The 23294-nt window shown below is 43.1% G+C and overlaps 2 protein-coding genes across 2 annotated transcripts; one reads left to right on the forward strand and one right to left on the reverse strand.

Moving 5' to 3' along the window:
* Window positions 1–128: 128 nt before the first annotated feature.
* Window positions 129–6568, forward strand: LOC119174374 (5'-deoxynucleotidase HDDC2). Its single transcript, XM_037425246.2, has 6 exons — window positions 129–387; window positions 875–1005; window positions 4382–4484; window positions 4542–4610; window positions 5552–5690; window positions 6362–6568. Exons 1-6 carry the CDS (start codon window positions 331–333, stop codon window positions 6445–6447), a joined length of 585 nt encoding a protein of 194 aa, XP_037281143.2. The 5' UTR covers window positions 129–330; the 3' UTR covers window positions 6448–6568.
* Window positions 6466–23237, reverse strand: LOC119174373 (FAST kinase domain-containing protein 1, mitochondrial). The gene is made up of 9 exons (XM_075895698.1): window positions 21701–23237; window positions 20382–20588; window positions 18346–18684; window positions 16051–16255; window positions 11945–12079; window positions 8696–8809; window positions 8534–8615; window positions 7877–7991; window positions 6466–6663 (listed from the first exon to the last, which is right to left on the reverse strand). Exons 1-9 carry the CDS (start codon window positions 23081–23083, stop codon window positions 6580–6582), a joined length of 2664 nt encoding a protein of 887 aa, XP_075751813.1. The 5' UTR covers window positions 23084–23237; the 3' UTR covers window positions 6466–6579.
* Between the last annotated feature and the right edge of the window lie 57 nt (window positions 23238–23294).

The raw sequence follows: 23294 nt of genomic DNA on the forward strand, positions 1-23294 counted from the left end.
AAATTTCTCACAATATTAATAAACTTTATAAATACAGACGCAAGTGTCAACGTGAAATAAAACAAAATAAAAGTAAGGTGGCATTTTTATTTGGGGACGCGAGACACCAAAGACGCATGACGTGAAAATTGGCACTGCCATCGCTGCCGCTGCCAGCGCGTGTTTTTGTAGTTTCCAGCGTGGTTTCTAGTTTAGCCTTGCGCATATTTGTGCCCGTACTGTGCAAAAGTTAATAACTTATCGCACTTACGCGCTGATTATCTCCCTCCCAAGCCGAATAATTTTCTGTGGTTTTGGTCCCTTTGTACAGTGCGCCGGTGATCGTGCATTATGGCGAATTCGACGACGAACGCTTTGTCGTACTTTATGCTCATCGGCAAGTTAAAGGTACCGTTTTATTCCTCGTGAAAATATAGAGATATCACCAGAATTCTTTACATTTTTGTGGTGGACGAGCGGTGGTGTTTTAGATGCTGCAGCTATCTCTGCCGGCGATTGCGCAGATGAACGCGTGACCAAAATAACGATGTGCTTTTGTGCTGTATCCAAGCGCAGAATCATTCCAGCAGTTTTGGTAATAGATTAAAAAATATGTGCGACTAAACAGGCAAGATTGATTTTGTATTTACGTGGCTTCGCTTAACGACTTCACGAAGGGGAGACCCACTTAATGTAAATAACGCAGCTCTGTTTCCAACTTGTTCGAGCCAATACTTTGGCCTCTTCGAAAGCATCTCTCGTCGCGAAGAGCGCATGTTTTCCGCTGTTACCTATAAGTCGAACGAGGCAAAAACAAATGTATACTCAAGCTGAAGACTTACGTGTGAAGTTCCGAGTGCCGTTGTCTTACTGCCGTTACTGGAAATACATTCAGGGCATCAGGCGGACGGGCTGGGTGTTGAGAGGAGTGCCAGACCCGGAGCGCATCTCGGGACACATGTACAGAATGTCGGTAATGGCCATGATGATCGGAAATGATCCCGACTCCGGAGTTGACAAGGATAAGTATGCATTCGCATTTTCATTAGATAAGTGCTCTTTAAAGGCGTGCCTTGATCAAGCAGCCCAATTTTTTACTCCGGTAGCTACAAGTACTCCTCAACTAAAAAAGTCGTGATGTGATTTGGATTTTCGTCAAGTCGGGTTCAAGTAACAGTTAACATGCCGAAAATGCACGCTTTTACAGCAAAAGCTGTTATGAGATCAGAACACCGGTAACGCGCGGCGCCGTAGTTGTCCGCCGCCGGTGTCCGTAACCATTATCGAACAAAAAATAACTCAGTAAATAAAAAAAAAACACCAATGACACAATGGGATTTGAACTCGGGATGCATAACTAGTGGTACAGCTATAAATGCTCATTGAGCAGTATTAGTCGTGGGAGAAAAGCTGCTCGAGGCTAAAGTGCCTGAAGGTGGACTTCACATAAAGCTTTCCGCAAGCACAGCACAGGGCACATTCATTGTAGCAACTTTAAATATAGCGGTTATGGCTACATTGTTACCCCTTAAATTTTGACATTTAGGCTTGTCAAAGACATGAGAAAGCACACCAACACATCACCGTTGTAAGTAACAGTCTCCAGCACCAATGATGGGTGAATTTTCTGCCAGTGGGAAGAATTATATTGAGAGACTTATGGTACCGAGTTTGCATGGTGAGCTATGAAGAGTGCCGTTGCAGAGGGCTGTTTGTCCTGATCACCAGACAACATGCATTCGCAACATTCTAGACCAGTATCTCTCGATTATGGTCTAATCTAAATTAGCTTAAATGTTTTGGTAAACAATGCGAATGTACATGTCAGATGTTATAACAAATGAAGCATCCCAAAAAAATAATGTATTCAAGTTGCACAAAGCAGTACCTTTTTCAAAGGTTGTTATAAAGAAACTGCAATTCAAATTGGCATGCAAAAAACTTTAGGATCCGGCCACACCTAGTAATATAGAGAGTTGCAGCAGAAAAAGGCAGAAGTGGGAGTTGTTTTACATACTGTAAGTATTGTGTCCTAGCTAGTCCTCCCCATTTTTAATTGGCACTTCAGGAGCAAAAATTACAAAGCTGTTCCACTGAACTTACTACATGGCAAGGCCTTCATAGGAAATCTTAAATATAATTTTATGTTTGCCTTTGCTCAGTTTCATTCATAGCGGGTGATGGGATATAAGCCATTCAAGATGTTAGATTATAAAAGTATTAGTTTGCGCATGTTGGGGTCATTTTCTCTTAGTCACAAATGCTTGCCTGAGCTTTGCGAGGCTGCTGCAATAGGCTGTTAATGAAAAACCCCAATATTAAAACAGCATCCAAGAAAACTATCTAAAACAATGCATAAACAGCTGTACAAAAACAATTTGCTCATACTTAAAGAGGAAACTTTTTTTTTCATTTATTCCTGAGCCTAATAAAAAACTTTCACATCATTGTTATGGAGAGAATGTGAACCTTTTTCTAGTTATAAAAGCAATTGCTTTGAAAAGCTTCTGGCCTTCATAGTCACCTTCAGAGCATTGCACAGTGTGTGTAAAAAATAGTTCAGTACACTGCATATCAAAGAAGGATTTAAGGATGCATAATGTTACTTGAAGTTGTGTTAAATGACTTACTTGTATGTGACATTGTTATTAGATAGAGAGCTTCACTGTTATAGACCTTTTTTCCTTCTTTTTGGTCCCTCTCCTCTACCATCATGTTTATTTATCGTTGGCCCGAAAAAAAAAAAAAATGTGTGCGCTGCGCCAAACGCTGCGTCTGCTCTCGTATTGCAATGCACGTGGCAGCCGCTTTTTCGTCGAAGTTTATTGTCATTTATTTTTTTTCGCCGCCCCCACCCCTTTTTTTTCAGTGGTAGCATACAACCATCACTTATGTTCATTGTAGTCACGGATAGCCTGCTCAAGCGATTTTCGTTCGTGAGAAGCCTTCGCTAATTCGTTCAACTTACATATGAGGGCACTCAAAGCGCCGCACTTTAGGCGGCAATCACGTGGTATATTTTAAAATTTCGTGCACTTTAAACCAAACCTGGAAAAAAATTAGCCAGCGTTGTTATCCTACCGTAACTTGGAAATTTTGTTATTTCTGGATAAGAGCTACGAATCTTGTATTGAAGTTTTTTCTCTAGAGTCAGTATTTGGAATGTTCATGAAGCAAACTTTAATTACCGTGCTTGGCGGATAAAAAAAAATATGACGTGCTACATACTGCTAAGAACAATACTACGCTAGCTGGAGATGCGTAGCACCCATTTTTACTTTCTTATTGCTTGGTACTTTTTAGCTGAAACACCCTGTAGGAGCTGTAGTTTATTGCCCCGTGGGAAGGACTGCAATTGAGAAAGTCTTTCGCTATAAAATCAACAGGTTGAGACCTCAGACATGGCCGTACTAGTGTAGCTTCCACAGAGCCTGCTAACTGTGTAAACTGCATAACACAGTGTAAAGGCTGTTTCACATGCCGCGATTGCAGCGAAAAAAAACGTTCCGTTCGCTCCAGTCGCACTGTTCGCAGCCGTCGCTAATGGTGGTTTTGTTTCACATGGACCGTGAACGGTCCGCGATTTTCACTCTGCGACTGGAGCGGCGAGTTCTTGCCACCGCTCTTAGTGACAGACACGAATGTAATATAATAATATGTGCATTATGATATCATGAAGTTTCTGTGAACGGTAACGAAGGGCCCACTTGTTTCGTCACTTAAGAACACTTTCCAGTCTAAATTCATTTTAAAGTGCACATCATCGGCCATTACCAAAACAAACATGTCGACTCTAATTCGACGGCTTGGCCGGACCAGCCCTATTTCGACGAGTCTCGACCAAAAATCGCTGCCGCCGCGGACCGCTGCGGTGGGAGCTAACTGCCCTTTTTTTCGCTGCGAGCGAATTCGCAGCCTGAAAAATAACCTACTTTTTGTGTCATGTGAAACAGCCTTAAGGCACACATTGTCACCAACAAGTTAACCAGTGTTGGTTCAAATATACCGCCATTCCAACTTAGAGAACTTTCATAGATGTCCCAGACAATTGCATTTGATCTTTCCCATGACTGCGGGGTACGGGCAAATTTCTCTCTATGATTCCATGCCTCAAGAACTATGTTCAGAGCATGGAAGCAGAATGCACTGGTGCACTGAAGTTTTGCGAGCGGAGCTCGAACTAAAGTCTGAAGCTCTAACTAAGAGCAGTGTAATTTGCCAGGCCCATACGGTGTGATTCAAAATGATTTTTTAATACCAGTTAAAAAATTTTGCGTGCCTTTTGTAGTCCGAAAGCATGAGGTACAAATTTTTCGCTCCAGTGGTATTAGATCAGTTAGTGTTGTTCATGTGCTTCCATAAACACTGTATAATGCCAGCGTTTTTTTTTTTTTTTTTGCAGGTGCATTCGTATGGCGCTTGTCCACGATATGGGAGAGTGCATCGTGGGAGACATCACACCGACTTGCGGCGTCAGCAAGGAAGAGAAGTACAAACGAGAATCGGTACGGCCTGCGTACTCCATGTAATGCAGTGCTGACTGAACTTCACCATCGTTTCAGGATGCCATGGACTGTTTGGGAAAACTAGTCGACAATGTGTCTGCAGTCGAGTTCAGAAGTCTTTGGGAGGTGAGATATAACATCAGTTAAGCAGTTACGGCAACAATAGAGCACTAAGCTTAACTTTAGCTGCATAGACTAGCATTACAGTAAAGAACTATTATGTAATTTTATGGTAGTAAGTGCAGTCAGTCGCAAAATAATATAGAGCACATGAGCGCATAGCGAAATTTCGGCAGATGTGTCTAGTGGCCAGTTGTTGGCTGTCAATTGCTTAGCTCTGACCGCGAAAAGGCCAAAGCACTGTTCTCTACAGTAAATGTCCCGCCCCTAGACGGCACTAACGGCAATTTTGCCATACGCTAGCATGGTCCATAATATTTCATGGCAAACTGTACATTGTGAAAATAAGTCGTGCGTACGTATGCATAGGCATCCGAGTGAGCCCGCAGTGATTTTGTTTAAAAATTCCAGTCATGTTTCCAGCCACAAACGACAGTGCGTATTCAGAACTATGCTACTATGGCATTGTTTGTGTAGATGCCAACATCTATACAGTATAATTGATATCGCACAATTGTCCTTGGGTGCTTATGAGCTATTCGAGGGAAAGCATGCAGGGTGATTGATTGATATGTGGGGTTTAACATACCAAAAAAGGCCATATGATTATGAAAGATGCCATGATGGAGGACTCTGGAAATTTCGACTACCTGGGATTGCATGCACCGAAATCTGAGCGCACAAGTCTACAGCATTTTCGCCTCCAGAGATTAGGGTAACTTTTTTTTATTTTTATTCTACAACGAGGCAGTTTTTTTATTTTTATTCTACAACGAGGCAAATGTAAACAAAAGATCACTGCCTACAGCTTTGAGGCTAACATTCATATTAAAACACCCAATTTAAAAAGAAGTCATTAATGCACACGCTTTTTGTTGAGTACACTAGACTGGAGTGACACTGTATCACAGCATCTTTCTAGTTTTTTTTTTATTTGTCTTCGTCAGGAATATGAAGCCCAGAGTTCCCCAGAGTCCAAGGTTGTCAAGGATCTGGATATGTTTGACATGATCCTACAGGCCCATGAGTATGAAGTTGAGATGCAGGATCCAGGGCGGCTACAGGAATTCTTCGACAGCACAAATGGTAATTTGAGTCTTAAGCTTGTGGTGGCGTGATGTGTAAACCACCAGTGCTGTTTCATGTCGTTTGCTGTACTTTTTACCATGTGAACAACTTGATTTTGTTACGCGAGAATTGATCTTATGCACCAGTCATCCTTACCCCATGATTATTGAGCACATTTGCAAAAGGCAAGTGTGTCTTGCCATATTGCAAGCAACTCATATTGAGAGTTCCACCTGGGCACGTGTCTTTCACCTGTGAAAGACACATGCCCTAGGTTTATGAGAAAGTACCGTCTAAGTAGGGCACATCTACACCAGCGATGAACAGAGGTTGCGTGGCCGAGTGTGGAAGGTGACCGAGGAACAATTCGTGCCAAGTCATGTTTATGCTGGCACTTGCCACCCTGAAACCTCTCGCCACTACAGCTGTCCGCACATTCTTGCATCATCACCACCACGTAAAATCAGTGTCAGAATATACAGACGACTTGTTCGTATGCTGCTGACTACTCTAGCAACTTTGTGACAACATTCTTGAGGCTTCAAAGTGGAGCCGGCAGTTGTAAACTTACTGCAACCATTCTGGTTGGCTACGTGAGCTCTGTGAGTTGCCAGTGGGGACAAGCCTACTGATAGTCTTACCTTGATGATTTAGATATTTCATTGCTTTGTTCTCTTGGCTTCTTACAGGACGGTTCCAGCACCCCTTGGTCAAAAAGTGGGCGGAGGAGCTCTACAACCTTAGGGCCACTCACCTTTCTCAAAAGGCAATATGACCACGCAACAGCAGTAAATCCTTTTATCAGCGGGATGGGTGTATATTTATTTACCTACTGTGCAGCATAAACGCGAGATATAAGCATGACTGTGATTAAAAGATTCTCTGTACATCATGAAGTTGGTTTTTGTCACCTAGAAAAAATCTTTTCTTGCAAGTACTCCCGCTGTGCTTCGAAGTCCATGCCTATGCTTGAAAATTCGCTACATGGAACCTGAAACGAGTGCAGGGAAAATGCGGGAAGTTGAGTATGTTGCTTTGGGGAGAACAAAGAGACGAAACTGCCAAATGTGAGAATGGGCGAAAAGAGCCACCACTTTCAAACTAGCGCCATATTTCGCTCTTTCTACTACATGCCTCGTTACTGTCAAGTACGATCACGATAAAAGTCATCATGACTCAGTGTATCAAAAAATCTATAAGGACACCTACAGGCGGGATGCTCCTGGCGGGTCTTGGGAATGCTAGACTCACCGTATTTTTCACTCATCTTCTGCCTAGGAAACTGCGGAAGAGATGGCTTTTCTTACAATTACGAAGCAAGTCGAGAAAACACACTTGCAGGAGATGTGTACTTCTCCTGAATGTTTTTATCACTTCAGCCAGCGTGATCGAGTGGGAGGCGCCGAAAAACTCAATTCGGGGCACAAGCCAGCTTCCCTGCATTACATCACTAGTTTAAACGCTGCTTGTTGCGGCGTTTATGTATGAAACGCGGGAATAAATTGTAATTTGATTTGGTAACCATGTCTCATTATTTTCTTCCCGAGTGGGAGCGGTATGGGGCACAGACACAAGGGTGGCAAGAGCGATATGCGTCACAAACACACTTTTGTAACCACAATTCATCAGCTCGGGTAATCTGTGATTTTTTTATTCCCCTTACACTTTTCTCCAGTAGATTGTAGTCAATACACAGTTATAATATACCGTGCTTAGCGGGATAGCGGGCTTACCGTGATAGCGGGATCGAAGTGCGCATGCGCAAATACGTACCTTACCCATACCGCTTACCGTACGCACGCTATTTTTCAGATTTAATGTTAGCATGGTGTATAAGAAGTGTACGTAAACATGGCGACGCTTTCGGACGCCTGCTTCAACATGATTTTGGCGTGGTTGTTGAAAGATTCACTTCGTTCGCAGCAAACGACTGCTTAAAAGGGCTTTGCTTGCCTTCAGTTAGCCTCTATGACGGAGTATTATAGATAAGCTAGCGTAATTTTTGAGACAGCTTCCCATTTCGAACAAGATAGATGTAAACAAATCGGCAACATAAATGTTTTCGCGTTTGGTGCATGGTTCATATTTATTCATTTTTATTATTATTGCCAAAATAAGCTTGTAACAATGCTTCGTGCTTCAAGCATTTAATTTCAAACACTGAATGTTGTATTTAGTGGCTGTAATGGGGCTAAGCAGCTCACCTGAATGACTGTGTAGCCCAGGATTTCCAGCTGTCGTAACTTTGTCGCAACAGAACCCAGCAGGTGCATCTCATTGCTGCAGTAGTCGTCTTCTCCCAGAAGCATGATAGCCAACCTAGCAGCAGCGGTTGTGAATGTTATCAAAGGCATCTATGGCTTCATGCATATCTTGTCTCGGAGAATAACATTATAAAGTGACAAACAAATGAATGCTGTAGATTGTCGTACAAATAAATGAGCCTTTGGGAAAAAAAGACAGAAAATTCGCATTTTGTTTATGAAGTGAAGCTTATGCTAGATAACCAGTGCATAGCACACAAAATGAGTACACAGATGATAGCACGTACACGTTGTTACTGATGGAAATTTTTTTTTTAATTCGAAGAGGATTTTGTTCGTGTTAATTATGGCTACAGCATTGATCCAGTTGCATTGACAACTCAACTAAAAACAATAAAACTTGCCAAAATGTACTAGTGTAGCTCATACAAACACGATTGTTTGGAATAAGAGCACACTATGTAGACGCTGACAGGTATCCGCGTCTAGATAGTGTGCTCTTATTTCAAACAATCATGTATCACCAACTCGATTGACAAGTCATACGGCAGTTTTTAACTTTTCAATGCGCAGAAGAACACAATAAATAGTCATTACCTTCTTACTGGTAGACAAGGATTGGCCTTGAAGTCCTGCTGGGATATGAAGCCAAACTCCTTTCCAGCATAGCACTCAAAATCTAAAAAAAAAATGACAAACACTTCTTGATACTGGCACCTAATATTATTCAGTAATGACCAGCAAATTGTTGTGTCGTACCGATGAGGTGAAAATAAGGGGACTGCGTTCTTGAACGCACAAGCCCATCTTCTCCTGCTAGATATTTCAATACGTCTTCAACCATACTGGAGAGCTCATCACACTGTGGGTCACCTGTGAATGAAGAAGGATGTGCACAGATGGTCATCCTTTGATAAGGTTTATTAGCACTAGCTGAGCTTGCTTTTTTTTTTTTTTCAAGAGACGCTTTTTAAGTTTGGCAACTTGTCTTTTGGAGTTGTTCCGGTGCTGCGCCCTTTTCATTTCGTCACGAACCCAAACCAAGTGATTGAACCCAAACCTTCCTGTGATTCTGCATGCTTTTTAAGCTTTAGCACTAGAAACAGCAAAGTGTCGGAGTGTGCTGTGCAGCTCATACCAATAGTATTCACTGGCATTACACCGCCTCCAGCTGTAGTATTGCTTCCACATTGTCCGCTCTGTTTCTAATGCTGACCAATGTTGCCCAACTGTAAGTAATGTTGGTTAATACTTCCTGACCGTTGGTTATGAAGGTAAATCAAAGGAAGGAATGGTGATGTTTATGCATTTCACTAGCATTCGATGTCAAATTGCTGCAATTTTTTTCACAGCAGAGCTGTCATTGTCAAGGTTCGCTGAGTATCGTAGATAAAAATTATCATCGTCATGAATAGACTCGTACTTGCCCAAGCATTCTGTACAGACGGTCAACAAGCAAAGCTTAAAAATGCCTTGCAGCTCTACTGCCACCCAGCCTTGCGCAACTTCGTGCAAGCTGTGCCAATTAAAATTTTTTTTTTTGCTTATTTTACCTTGACATACCCATACACACACTAATGCATAATACCAGGCTTGTGGAAATAGTGAATTTGGTTGAATAATTTCAAATTAAATTCAAATAGTATACATTACATATTATAGAGAAGTATGGCCATATATGTCATAACCTAACTAATTTGCACAACATTTTTTAAAACTGCGCAAATGCTTTTTTATTTTTTTGTTTCAAAGTAAGTGGGAACAACTTTGAATAGTATCAGGATTTGCCATTTCATAGAATGCAAACTATAACCCATAAAATATTCTACATTATAAATTTACTATATATTTTGTAGGAGTTCGAGGCAGCAGCTAGCCAGAGAACCCCTCAGGGAAGAGGGGGAGACCGATAGAAACCATGTTTACTGATCGAAACTCAGGTCGCAACTCCTCGCTGCCAGCAGGTGCCGCGATCGTTATTGTCTTCTTCTTCCTACAATCGGCACGCTCGCGGCCACCGCTCCCAAAACTTAGAGCATACAGGCCGGTTTAACAAGCTTTTAGACTTCAAAATGAATACTAGATGTGAGGGTATCTTCCTGTAACTTTGAAGCAAGACATCGTGGGGGGTAGATTTTTCCTTAATGTAAGTCTTTGTGGCTTAGCACCACTTTACAGCAGTGAAACCACCTCAACAGAAAGTTAACGCGGACTATATATACATTTAGATAGGTGCTTTCACGGCTGAGCACCTCTCCGGTGAAGTGAACCCACCTTCACATGCTAACCTCCCTGTCCTTCCTCTTTTATTCCTCCTCCTCCTCCACCTTCACATGTGTTACATGTGGACTAATAATTGTCTATTCATTCATTTCGAATACTGCGAAATTCTCAATAGCTTAAGTTCGAATCGCAGCAAATTTAATTACTATACTATTCATTTAAATATCTGAAGCATGTGAATATTCGCACGAGCCTACATGATACTAACTAGTAATATTGTTTTTTTATGCTTTTTTTCTCAACTTTATTCTACAGCGACAACCCCTCTCTCACCTCTCCTGTAATAGTGCTTTGAATTTGATCTAGCACATATATGGCATAGTGAAGAACATTAAATGAATTGTGCTGACTTCACTTGCGGTACAGAAGGCTGGGGCAGTGGGCGAGGTCAATTTTTTTAAAGCTTTCACCACAGTTTTAGAACGTTAGCTTTACGGCATATGGAGAGTTACAAGTACAGGCGCACACGAAGAAGCATGAAACGAGACACTCGATGTTTGGTGGGTCTGCGCTGCTTGCAATGAGAAGAGCACCTCTCGACTGTTGGTGACTGTCCTTTAATATTGCAAATTGAATCGCGTAAACATTACTGCAGACATTATATAGCTGCAGCACGGTGCGTGCTCAAAATGCATCTGTGCCGATGCTACAGCAACTGTTTCTCATGCTTTCCTTTCAAGAATATAACTGCTCGAGAGACCCCAGGCTTCGTCCATGTGACAAGAAGCCAAGACAAGTGAAAAAGGCAAGGAAGCTACGTCTACATACTTTACTTCACACAAGCAGCTGTAATATATTAGCCTTCAATGTCAGCCCAATTCAAGAATTCTATTTCGTTGCCTCCAAGCTTGGCTTCTTTGCCGGAATGCACACCATAAACTGACGCAGTCGAACACCTTTATTAGAGGCACTGATGTAACATACAACCAGGTATAAGAGACACCAGCATGCCTGCACTGAAATAGGTGTTGATAAGAAAATGCATACGTGGTACCCTGCTTATAAGAGACATCCCATATAAAGCTGCCCGCATCTTCCCAGGGGGGAAGTCGAGTAAATGCGTCGCAGAGTGGTGGGGGTATGGCGATAATGTTGCGTAATTGGGTACGGTTTGGGAATGCTCAATTATTGTTTCGTCTTTGTTATTTTTATTTATTGAATGAAGGAGAAGCATTGCCTTCAATGAGTGGTAAAACGCTGATGTCGGGTTGTGCCCCACTACTGGTTGACGGTACTGTTGCTTCCATTGCATCTATTCAAGTCAAGCAAAGCATCAAGTCAAGCGAAAGCCAAGTAAGGACGCCCTTGACTGAATTCCAAACACGTGATCCAGTGCCTACATATACGGGGTGGTCAGTGACCGCTTGTGCAGTGCGAGCAGTATATTTTTACTAGCAGACACTGCCTGCGTCGACCTTGAGAGGCGAGAAGGGGGGGGGGGGGCAGTTGGCACAACACGCGAGCATGCAGAACGAGATGCAAGCATGCGCAATGGGGGTATACACGACACTGCCGACGCCGGATTGCGAGTAGGTGCGACTACAAAATGCTCCCCATTTAAAAAACAGGAATCGCCACCTTTGATGAAGGGGTTCAGCTATATCAGTTTTGATCTAACATCCAACACTGAGACTGCGAAAGCAGTGGCTGCAGACTACATTGTCAATCATAGGATAGCTGCATGTTTCACTAAAACTAAAGAAAACTGGCTTGAGTCGCACTCACGAGAACTTCCGCTGATCACAGAAGAGGGTGGTGTGGCCCACATCCATGGAATGTCAAGCTCGGGGCACTGGAGCTCAACACACCGGTTGCATTCGAACAACAGTCGGTCAATGTTGTCCTTCATTTCTGGATTCTCTGCAATGCAAAGTTCAATACTGTAGACAAGTTGGGAAGAACTACACTACCGATTAACCAGCGCAAAATGTTGTTAGCAGACAGAGCATTGGCTCAGACCAAATATTAAGTCCCGCACAGTCAAGAAATGAATTTGAAGACAGGTGGGTGGATGTGTCTTTGTGAACTGTGTTCATGTACAAGTTCATCTATTACTTACTTACATTTGGAATTGTAGAGTTCTCACAAACTTACCTAGAGGGAAATCTGGCCCTAGTGAGATGTTGGATGCAAGGTAATGACGAGATAGTAAGCTTCGAACTTGACTTAGATTTGCATACCTCGAAGACGTGCCTTGCTTCACGTCAAAATGATTAATTTCTTACTAAAAGAGCACGTAATAAGCTATTTATTTTGATCATAATATTTGCACAGAAACAAGTTTTATTTAGCACTGGAACTTTCTGTGTGGATGTACAATTTTTTGAAGCGTAAGAAGTAACCAAAAGCTACTAAACATGGCAGGCAGACGACAAAGCGAGCATTTTCTCCGCCACTTTTATGTCGTCTGTTTATTTCGCCGCTGAGTTGTGCGGTCAAGGTAAGTGGACTTTTATTTTAGAATATATTACGCATGAATAAGATCTGCTTATAAACGTTCTGTTTTAGAGAAGCCTTATTTACGCTGTCGTATTTGCTTTTGAGCTGAAACCTCGCTCAACACCAGCCAACACAAGCCTTGTAGTCACATATACTGTTATTTCCAGCGCTTCCAACGGGGCTTCTTGAAAAATTCGCATAGACGGTGGTGCCACAATTCCCTCCAGATATGATTATGAGAAACTCTATGCTTGGAATTTCTGAAATGTCTTATGGAGCTGTGACGAAAGCAATCATCACACTCGCAAGAAAACTCTAAAATCTTGACAACTGTTGCATCCCGAAGGTTCGCAGGGTTCCACCGTTGTCACTAGTTGTTGAGTTGTGGGGCCTTACCGGCACCAGGGACTCATAAGGTTGTAAGACGCCAACGTAGCATGAAGAGACTGATGGGGGAAACATTACAGAGGTTTGTTTTACATGATTTACAAGCAAACGTTTCATCACATGACGAACATATAGACCATGCGTCATACATTATGACGATCTCGTGTCGAAGGAGCCCGCGGGGACTGCTTATAAAGAGTCCCTTTTCCGCAGATCTGTGGATGAGGGAATGGCTCCAATTAATGCTGTCCAGTCACAGGACACATGCCACTTTCGACGGTGCCACCCACACCTGCCCAGGTCAACAACTTAGATTGGAGTGTGGCCACCACACTGCACCCTGTGGCACCAGGATGCCCCATCCTTGACGTGAAAAGGCCGCTGCGCGATGGGTCCCACGCTCGTACTACCGGGAACATCCAAAGGGACACCGTTCCCCACGCTTAATTAGCGGAATGGGTTTTCATCCACGCTGATGCCGCTTTCTATTCAAGGAGGGTGTCGCGACCGAAAACCGTTGCGGTCGCCTCGTTGTACACCTTGCAGCATCAAATCGCATGGCGCCCAGCTTCCTGACCGACAAGCTTGAACGGCTTTCAGAAGCCCTTCGGCGACTTGTTCGCTGACACACGTTTCTCCTTGGCTCAGGCACCGATCCTAACACAGCTTATCTTGCTCACAACAATAATTGTCATCCATCTTGGGCACATTTCCTTTGTCTAACACTGCATGTCTGCTCTTCCAGGTAGTGAATAGCATGGTGGTATTAGAGCATTACTTTTCCAAGCAAGAAGATAAGACAAAGTTTTTAAGAAGGGAAATATGAGCAAGACATGACATTTACTCACATGGAAAAAAATACACCCACAAAAGTGTAAGCATTTTTTCACACCAAACAGTGATGCCGAGTGCTACAAGAAGTCTGAATGCAAGACATAATCAGAATGATCAGGAACATTGGTGGTAGAAAGAAATACAAAGCCAAAACTATGCAGTGTTCTAAATTTAGTGCCCTGCTACTGTGCAAAAACTGTAACAGGCTGTGCTTGTTAATGTTTGAGAATGATTAAAATTGAGAGGCTAAAAAGTACAAAAGAAAGCTAGAAAAAAGCCATCACAAACTGAGAACATCCGATGAAAATGTTCATTAATTCCAAAAGTGAAGCCACGAAATGAAAGCTTGAGGTCATGGTTTTAAATATGAAGACTCAGTTTGTGCAAATTATAAAAGAATAGATTCCAGAACCATCTCATTCTTAACAAAAATGTCTCATTCTTAACAGTATGCAGGCACTGTTATTCCATTTCACTCCCATGGAGGATAAAATTTAACACATCATAAACATCAAAATTACCTAAAAAATTGCAGTTTCACTCCATGTACAAAACAATGAATGTGGGCAACAAATAATTATTATACTAAGTAAGGCTAACCACTCACTCTATTAGATTCAGTCTCGGGAAACTACAAAACGCTGGTGAGAGAGAGTACGGCCGCCTTGGGAAGAAAATATGTCTTTGCACAGTCTCCTCACATTGAGAGCACCGCATATAGACAAGTATGGACTATTTTACAGATAGGTTTTGGCACCGTCATATTGAGTTGTTAAGCTTTGTGTTTTGCATATTTAGCAACTAAAGAAACAGTGTTACAGTAGACACATAAGCATGAAAAGGGTTGGGTTGTTACATACGATGTTTCATGGCCTTACCAGTTCATATCACAAGATACAAAGGCAGGAAAACATCGACTAAGCAGCCCAAGATGGCAGCACCTACATCTCTTAGGTAATATAGTCTATAGACTATTTTACCTAAGACACATGGGTGCCGCCATCTTTTAAGTCAATGCTTTCTTGTTTTTCTATACAGTAGACTCTCAGTAAATGGAACCTTAAGGGATAGGGAAAATATGTTCCATTTAACAGGAGTTCCGTTTACTGAAAGGTGAACATGGGTGAAAAATGAAAGCCCGAAACCAAGCATTGCAAAGCCAACAGTTCCGTTTAAGGAGTAGTTCCATTTAACAGATTTCCATTTACTGAGAGTCTACTGTATTGTGATGTCATGAAACATCATATGTATCAACTCAACCATTCTGATATGTATGCATCTACCGTAACAGTGTCCGTTTAGTTGTTAAAGATGCGCAACACCAAGGTTAACAGTCGGACATGGCGGCACTGAAACGCCTCTGTAATATAGTATATACGAGCCGTCTCCTGATTCCTGCCGAGATAGCATGTGCACCAGCACACGCAACCATGCCCCTGTAATCAAAGCTCACAGTTACTGTTCAAACGACCCCCTTTCACCCCCCAACCCCCAGTTTCGTCTCTGCGTGCTTTTTAGAGTCGGGCAGTGTGTTTTCCCTTCAGCAGCGTTCAACGGCAGGCCTTACACGTGGGGTGCTGTTATTACATATATCCTCCGAGTGATGTGGATGGGTCAGATCATTTGAATCTCTGCTTCAGCCACACTGGTCGTACCTGCTGATGCGATTTTACCCTCGGTTAGAGGATACAATGCGTGGGGGTGTTATCGATTCGGATTTTATATGGAGGATGATGGCAATGACAAAAAACCATCAAGAGTGTCCATCTATGATTGCTGCCACAAGAAAAGTAGATCCTGGAGTTTTGACACACCACAACTGTGACATGATTACGAGGCACGCCATAATGAGGAACTTGAAATTAACTTCGACGTCTATTAAACGCCCACACATGAGTACAGAAGTGTTGTTGCACTTCACAGCCAATGAAATCAAGCCACAATGACTGGGACTTTGTGTTTAGAAAAGCAATACCGTAGATGTAGTGGTCGGTAGCCCATCAGCAGCAGCACATCACAACAGCTGCAGGAGATTGCCCTTCCCTCTTACGTACCTTAGTCGATCTTACTTAGATACCGTATTTGGTCTTAGGTACCTTACAAACTGTGAGCTGAACCTTAGGGAGTTGTAAGTCTTTCGAAAAAGTGCAGTCAAATACTTGTGGACTCACCATTTACGAGGCTGTCCAGCTTCTGTAGATAGCCGACGCTGAAGATCTTGCGAACCAATCGCTCCGCAAAGCAGTCCAAATGCAGGAGGCTGTGTGAAAAGCTAAGTATATCCGTGGCAGGCAACTCATTCATTTCAGTGATTTCGACTAGGTGGTTGGCGTACAGGTTTCCGAGTTCATCAAAGCACTGTGGCCTGTAATTTACCTATAGTTTGAAATGAGAGAAAGATACAGGGAACCAATTACCATGTGATCGCAAAAAAGTCATAGTTTCGCCGCAAAGGCAAAGCAATGAATGTGATAGCAACAACTTGGAACATAAGGTGAAAACAGCAAGCAGATCGAAACGTGCAGCGCACTGCTCATGCACAAATGACGCACGAAAGCAACATACACAAGACGACAGCGAACTAACAATGTTTACCACTCGGTACTTAACGAGCTGTTTAAACAAAACCGACACAAGAAACGTAATCACAGGTACAGATATGAGTGCTAACTAACAAGTGCACCAGTTGTTACTTTGCTGCGTTCGAAAAGCGCACTCTTTTCGCAAATGGTGCCTGTTCAGCGAGCGAAGTGATCTTTGTGCACCCGGCAACTAAACGCAATCGTTCCAGTGAAAGCTGAAGGCACACGATTCTTCCCACCAAAGGATAAGCGCGCACACAAATATCTAACTGTCCCTCCTCCCTGCCATTCGCAGGGCAAAATACGTGTGGGCGATAAGTGCGCATCGGCGCATCATGACGAGCTGGGCGCCGAGTACGGGTGGTTTTTTTCTTGCTTTTTTGAGTTTTCATATATATATATAGATACGTATACATATACAGTGAATGATGGCGGCGATGTCAAAAAAGCTAGCCAAGACTGTCGATATAATTACTATCGCAATAAAAATTTCAAGTCCAATGTGCTTACTCCAATGTGTTGAGCAAGTTTGCTATCCCTAAACAGTTTTTATGTTTATTAAGGTTCGTCAATGCATTTTTAAAGAGCAACTTGTTCTCAGTGAGCCCTTCAGGATTTTGGTGACCATAGCTGCTGGGTGCACAAGAAAAATAAATCAAACACACGTTCAATGATTACCAGTTCAAACATTGGCTTCCAAGCACAAGAGCTCACTGCTGTAATTTTCAGACCACAATCACGCACATGTTGCCCTGTGTGCTTCTGATATTTTTAGTTAACTGGTCCGTTACACGTACTATAACCACTGTCTTGCACAAATCAAGTGTGAATATCTGGAAACATTTCAGATTATATTTGTATCTTGTGATAGGCTTGAGTGTACATGTGAACAGTATAGTTTATTATTGAACTAATGTGGCCACCAGTGATCAGGTTCCAATGTTTGATGCCACATGGATAAATGCCAACACGCCTCACTGTAGATCAGATTACTGACGACCGACACTTTGTTCGCTGCTATCAGTGCACGGTGGATTCGCGCGAATAAAAAGCCTGGTCTTAAAAACGTTGACTCCTGTCTTCTTCAACGTCATGACCATGTGGCAGTATTTCCCTTCTAACGGGAAGACAAATTGGTATATTGTCCCGTGAAAAATTCACTAGCTCTTTGCCAGGCTGAGTGCACGCATGCAGGTGGCCAACAGTGGGTACCACTGAAATAGTTGCACTACTGGCTTCATTCTTTCGAAAAACTGATTGGTCATACTGTTGCAGAGTGCACATTGTTGTCAACGCTTTAAAGCATGGTGTTAACTTACACGGATGCATATAGTAATTCCGTGTAGATTTTGTCTTCGTAAATGGCTACATCACAATTCTCTTCCTCCTGCTGATAAGACACGCTGAAAACTCTACAACTTCCGGGAAAAAAGGATCCGGGATCTTGTCACACTTCCTCCTATTCACATTTCCCAGCTGCAAATGTCATCTGTACACATGCAAGTGATAGGCGATTTTTCAGATGACAGCCATGAGGAGAAAACATGACATAGAAGTATCAACCTTGCTTTCACAACTAAACAAGAGTATGGCGAAAATTTAACATGTCATTTCAATAATGGTCAAAGTTGTAACGAACCTTGGCAGAGCTGACACGTGCCTTGGCAAACTGCAAAGAGTTTACATGTAATAACTCGGCCTTCATGTAAAGATCTGAACTTGAGACATAACTGGAGGCTCCAGCTCTGGCCAAAGTTCTCGTATAAAAACTCTCAGCTGCCAACTCAAAGTTCACGAAACCATCTTTTAACCTTATATGTGCTGATTGTAAGTGGAAAAAATGTGCAGTACACCCAGCAGCGAGAAAAATGCAAATGAACGAACCTTGGCACAGGCTTCTATGAGCTTCATGGCGAGGTGCACTTTGATGCTCTTCCTGAGCGCGGACTCGCACAACACCTCAAGGGTTGCAGGCACGTACAACTGGTGCCCCAGTATGCACTTGAGTGCATGCCGCAAAGTAGAGTGGCTGCAGACGGGCCCGCTAGCCTCCAAAATGTCCGCCCACAGCCGAGCGTCCTCGCGAGCAATGCGCCACTCCTGCTGCTTGCTACCACCGGTTGGAAAGAACTTCAACATCAGGTATGAGGCAATCCGGAGGTTCGGGATCTCCTGACGTCTCTCGAGAATGCTCTCGTACCAAATGTTTGGGAGGTTGTGCTCCTGTTTGAGAAGCATTACCAAGACAGCACGGAATGTTTGATTATTTAGCCGGTGCCGGAAAAAGTTCAGCAACAATACATAATCATATAATACAGTCTGTCCAAAAGCAAAACTTTTCCAACTACAATAGCACTGTGAAGAAAGAACAAGTTGCTACAGGGGCAGTCTTTGGCAGTAACTGGCTGCTAACAAGTTACTTTTTGCTGTAGCATTGTTACTTTGTATGCAGTAATGGCAATGTTCCTTTATTACTGTCATGAAAACTCACATGGTTGCATCCACAGTGTCAGGCACATGCCCATTTAGGTGGAGGCTCTTGCAAGGGGAAATTTACTACACAGTGTAGCAACAGTGCCTGCATTGTGATTTATTGCCAGCAGTGGCTATCTACTGGTCGGGTGACGCAGCTTCAAGTTACCCGTTGCTACTATGGCAACCAGCAGAGCAAAAATTCAATCGCAGACGGACACATCTGACAGATATGCATAATTCCTCTCTGTGCCAGTGACCGACTGTCACGAAGTGTCTCAATGGTTTCAGATTTGCAGTAACACGTCATATCGATTAGATATAAAGTCTTTTCTAAAGTTTTAAAGTTGAGCAGGCCTTCATACAGATAGGAAATGGTGACAGTGCACCCATAGACACATGGTGTTGATAGTTTACTCCGGTCTTTTGCACCTTATGAACAAGCCGTGAAGTTTTTCCACCAAAGGAGTGCATACCATTTTACACCGTGGTTGTGGAACAAATACTGACAATATGGCAAACAAAGAAAAGCTAAGATGAAAGAAGGCTGATAATGCTGGTATGTGTAACTATCAGAGAAAGAAGGTACCTCGTTGGCATGAATAGTTGTTATTTGTGAAATGAAGTATATTGCTAGTGTCTGTAACAATTAAATTAGGTACAGTTCTAATAATGCCAAATTATGTTACTTGCCCCTTGTAACAACTTAAGTTGTTGAAACTTTTGACCAGGATTACTTTTCTGCTGCAGATAATCGCATTGTAAAACTGTTATTTTTTGTTGGCAAGGTGTTCTTGAGTGAGTCTCACTTCCCACAATCTAAGTGCAGTTATTTCTGATCTTGGACATTTTCTATGAACCAAACTACTAGAGGCGTACTAGTGAAAAGATTCAGAATATATTCATTCCCCAGACCAGGAATAGTTTTTCTTCACCTACGAAGCTCTGCTTTCCAGTAAATCTGTGGAAATTTCTAGCAACGTAGTGCTACAAACAGGTGTTTTAAATATTATCCCTTTCAGAGCCAGAAATCAATATGACAATTATTTGCACACTCTGAAAATTTGTGTGCATGGGAAGCATTTGCCTACTGATTCCTGAATTGTCATTTTGAATTTCAATGTGAAAAACTACAAATGCTAAGATGTGAACATCATTGTATATTAGTACTTGGAAAAATGGTTGTTTACTTTTCAAGAACAATTCAAGAAGTACTCAATATATGGTTCGATTCGCTTCTGGCATTACTACTCGTTTCACACTCAGTTTGGTCTGAATTATCACTGTTCGCATGGTCTATCAGTAAATGAACGGACGAAAAGAGCGTTGCGTCGATGCACCATGACACAACTAAGTGCGGCAACAAAGAAAGTAAATAAAGAAGAAAAACAGTTGCAACCCAACGTCAGGCAACATTCAGTCATGCGAATATTGCTCAAGATACTCACATAGAAAAAATCGTCTCGAAAACTCTGATCATAAAAGAATAAGCAGAACTGCGAAGGGGACAGCTGTGCCTTGACACTTTCCATGACTTCCAGTGCACATTCTTTCGACCTCTTGTTACCAAACCTGAAGAGGAAGCCACAGCACACCAGTGCCTTTTCAGGGTTCAGTGCGAGCTGGCCGTGCTTCAGTTCTTGTACCAAGCATCTCTGAGTGAGGGAAAGAAAGAGAAGGTGCTAAAGTAGATACCAAGATCTTATACACACGCTCAACGGTGTTTACATAGAGCATTTGCAGAGCACTTTTTTTTTTTAGCAGTTTGGTTGTTTGATCTCGTACATGGGCTGTGTTTTCGTGCCTTGATGTAAAGGCTGACATTATCACCAAAGTAACGAGTGACAATAAAAAGGTGGCTGTTAGATACAGCATTTTATCGAGCTCGTTCACCACAGTTCTGATATTAAAGGACCTGTATTAGACAGAATTACTCTGCCCTAATGTCAAATGGATATCCTAGCACTCATGAATTGGTGTTACCTCTATATTTATGGAGCACTCCTTCGCATTCCTGAATCTACAGCGTTCAGCACTTCAGATAGATGTGCCCTTACGTGCATTAATGCGTGTGCATCTGCTATAACTTTCTTACATGAAAAGTCACTCAGTGCTCTTAATTGCCCTGCCATTTGGAAAAATTATGGGTTATTTTCCCAATAATGTTGTCCAAGAAGCACCATGTGCCATCAGTGTTGTCATCGTTACTTTCACCACTGAAACATATGAACCTCGACTTAATGAAGCTTGCTATTCAATGAAGTTTTCAGCTGCACGTAGGACTTTGTGATATCAAGGTTTGATGGTACTTGGTTCTACAATGGAAGCTTTGGGCCCCCTAAACCTCTGAAGTGCTTATTCATAAGCATCATGTTACAACATCAGGAAAAAGCATGTCTGCTTGGATAGCAGCAAGACTTGTGTGAAGTAATAAATCTGCATGAGACATTACTACACCTGCTTTTCTGTAGTCTAAATACTTTAAGACATGGTTGTTTTCATGGTTCACTGATAATTGCAACGAAATTAGTACAAGTAACTTATCATAACAGCTATGCCCACCATGAATTGCTGTAGGGACCTAAAGCAATCGAAGGTGGTGCCACATTGCAGATGCCTGATTGTATTGTTACCTGATGTTAACTTTTGTGACATGACAAGCACCAGTAGCTCAAACGTGCAACAGTGTGAATGAGTACAAGAACCCAACAACCAATCAACAAATATTGATAATCGTTACTAGGTATGTTATGCATTAGCAAGGTACCTCTAGCACTTCTCTTGCTTGTCTCGATATCGCGAAAGTCTTGTTGTAAAGGTTCACAAGCGCATTTAGTGCTGACAATGTGTTACGAATGTCAGGGAGCTTTTCCATCCATCGTTTTTCAAACAAGTTCATCAGTTGCTTGCTCCTGCAGCCCCTCAGGAATTTGCCACTAGCCAAATGCTTGATGAGCATGACATCCACGTCAGGCATGTGGATCGCCAAGAGACCGGTGAACTCCTCTCGAAGACTGTCATTCCAGCCAACGTCATCGAAGATGCTTATCAAACTAACAACGTCCGTTGTACGCAAGAGACCTTGGCTTTTGCGGATCATGGCTACCTCTCTCGCCTTTTCAGTGAGCGAAGGAGCGTCCAAGTGGCCAAGCCTGCACAATCGCAGCAGTTTAGAAAGCTCGTTCATGGAAAGCTTGGCGCAGTTTTGCAAGCAGTGGTCGAGAAACGGTTTCATTTTGTGCGCGTCCCTCGAAGAGAAGCGGACGGCCGCCTCCAAGATCAGGAGCGAATCGGATGGCGAGGCACTGTCCCGAAAGGAGGAGAGCAGAGCCGCCGATTTCTCGAGCACGAAGTCTATGTATTCGGAGGAAAAAAAGTACGCGACGTGACACAAGATTACCGCCGTGTTCCTGTAAGATTCGGGTGCGAACGGGATCGCGTCGAACGTCTGCTGAACGAGCGAGCACACGAGACCGCAAATGACGAATCCGTTTCGTTTCAATAAGTTCGACGCTTCGGCCAACTTGGCCAGACCGACTATATCCAACGACTCGCTCCCGATGACGCATCGTTCTTGCAGTTTTACGAGCGCGTCGTGGCTCTTGGGAACACACAGCTTGAGCATAGCGTCCAGGAGATGCACGGTTTCCTCGGGAGTGAAGCACTCCACGTCACTTTCCGCCGTGCGTAGAAGGACGACAAACGAGGGGTGGTGATGGAGAGAGAGAAACATGTCGACCGTGTCCGAGTTTGCAGACGCCTGCACCCGCAGCGTAACGTCGGCGTCACTGTAGGCCCACTGAAAACTGCTTAGGATACGATACTGTATCCTCACGAGCGCCTCGGCTGAAGCCACGATGTCTTGAGGCCTGGCAGGTCTGGAACCGTCTTCGGAGAAGACGAGATGCAACACTTCGTCCACGGATCGGCACGCTTGAAATCGCCTCTTGAATTCGTCCCGAGGAACTCCCGCCGCTTCGGGCACGTAGTCCTTGCAGCTAAGCGAACACGAGCCCGATTTAACGTCTTCGATCAGGTCTTTCGCCCGCGATAAGGCTCGGCAATAGGAAGTCCTTGGGGCGGGCAGTCGGCACAGCAGACGCCTCGCAAAGGCTACGCTAGAGCTTACGTTCAGTCTCGCGTAGTACATGGCTGGTAGCCTTTTATCGGCAAAAACATCGAAGGACTTCCACAAGAGACTCTATATTTTTCGTTGCGTTACATGACACGCACGTGAGCGCTTCTACACGGTACCAAAACAACGAGCGAAACTGCGTTCTTGTCGATGCTTGCATCCATGACAGGAGCCATGTTGAATGTGCCAGAAAACCTGGTGCACAAAAAGAAGTTATTCAAAATTA

The sequence above is a fragment of the Rhipicephalus microplus genome, chromosome 5 (assembly GCF_043290135.1).
Source record: "Rhipicephalus microplus isolate Deutch F79 chromosome 5, USDA_Rmic, whole genome shotgun sequence".
NCBI classification, from domain to species: domain Eukaryota; kingdom Metazoa; phylum Arthropoda; class Arachnida; order Ixodida; family Ixodidae; genus Rhipicephalus; species Rhipicephalus microplus.

Coding starts and splice junctions, on each gene's coding strand:
- LOC119174374 (XM_037425246.2), top strand. CDS start 331: ATGGCGAATTCGACGACGAACGCTTTGTCGTACTTTATGCTCATCGGC. Junction 1,006..4,381: donor TCCGGAGTTGACAAGGATAA/GTATGCATTCGC, acceptor TTTTTTTTGCAG/GTGCATTCGTATGGCGCTTG. Junction 4,485..4,541: donor AGAAGTACAAACGAGAATCG/GTACGGCCTGCG, acceptor CCATCGTTTCAG/GATGCCATGGACTGTTTGGG.
- LOC119174373 (XM_075895698.1), bottom strand. CDS start 23,083: ATGTACTACGCGAGACTGAACGTAAGCTCTAGCGTAGCCTTTGCGAGG. Junction 8,810..11,944: donor TGTGATCAGCGGAAGTTCTC/GTGAGTGCGACT, acceptor CTTCATTCACAG/GTGACCCACAGTGTGATGAG. Junction 8,616..8,695: donor CCCTTATTTTCACCTCATCG/GTACGACACAAC, acceptor TTTTTTTTTTAG/ATTTTGAGTGCTATGCTGGA.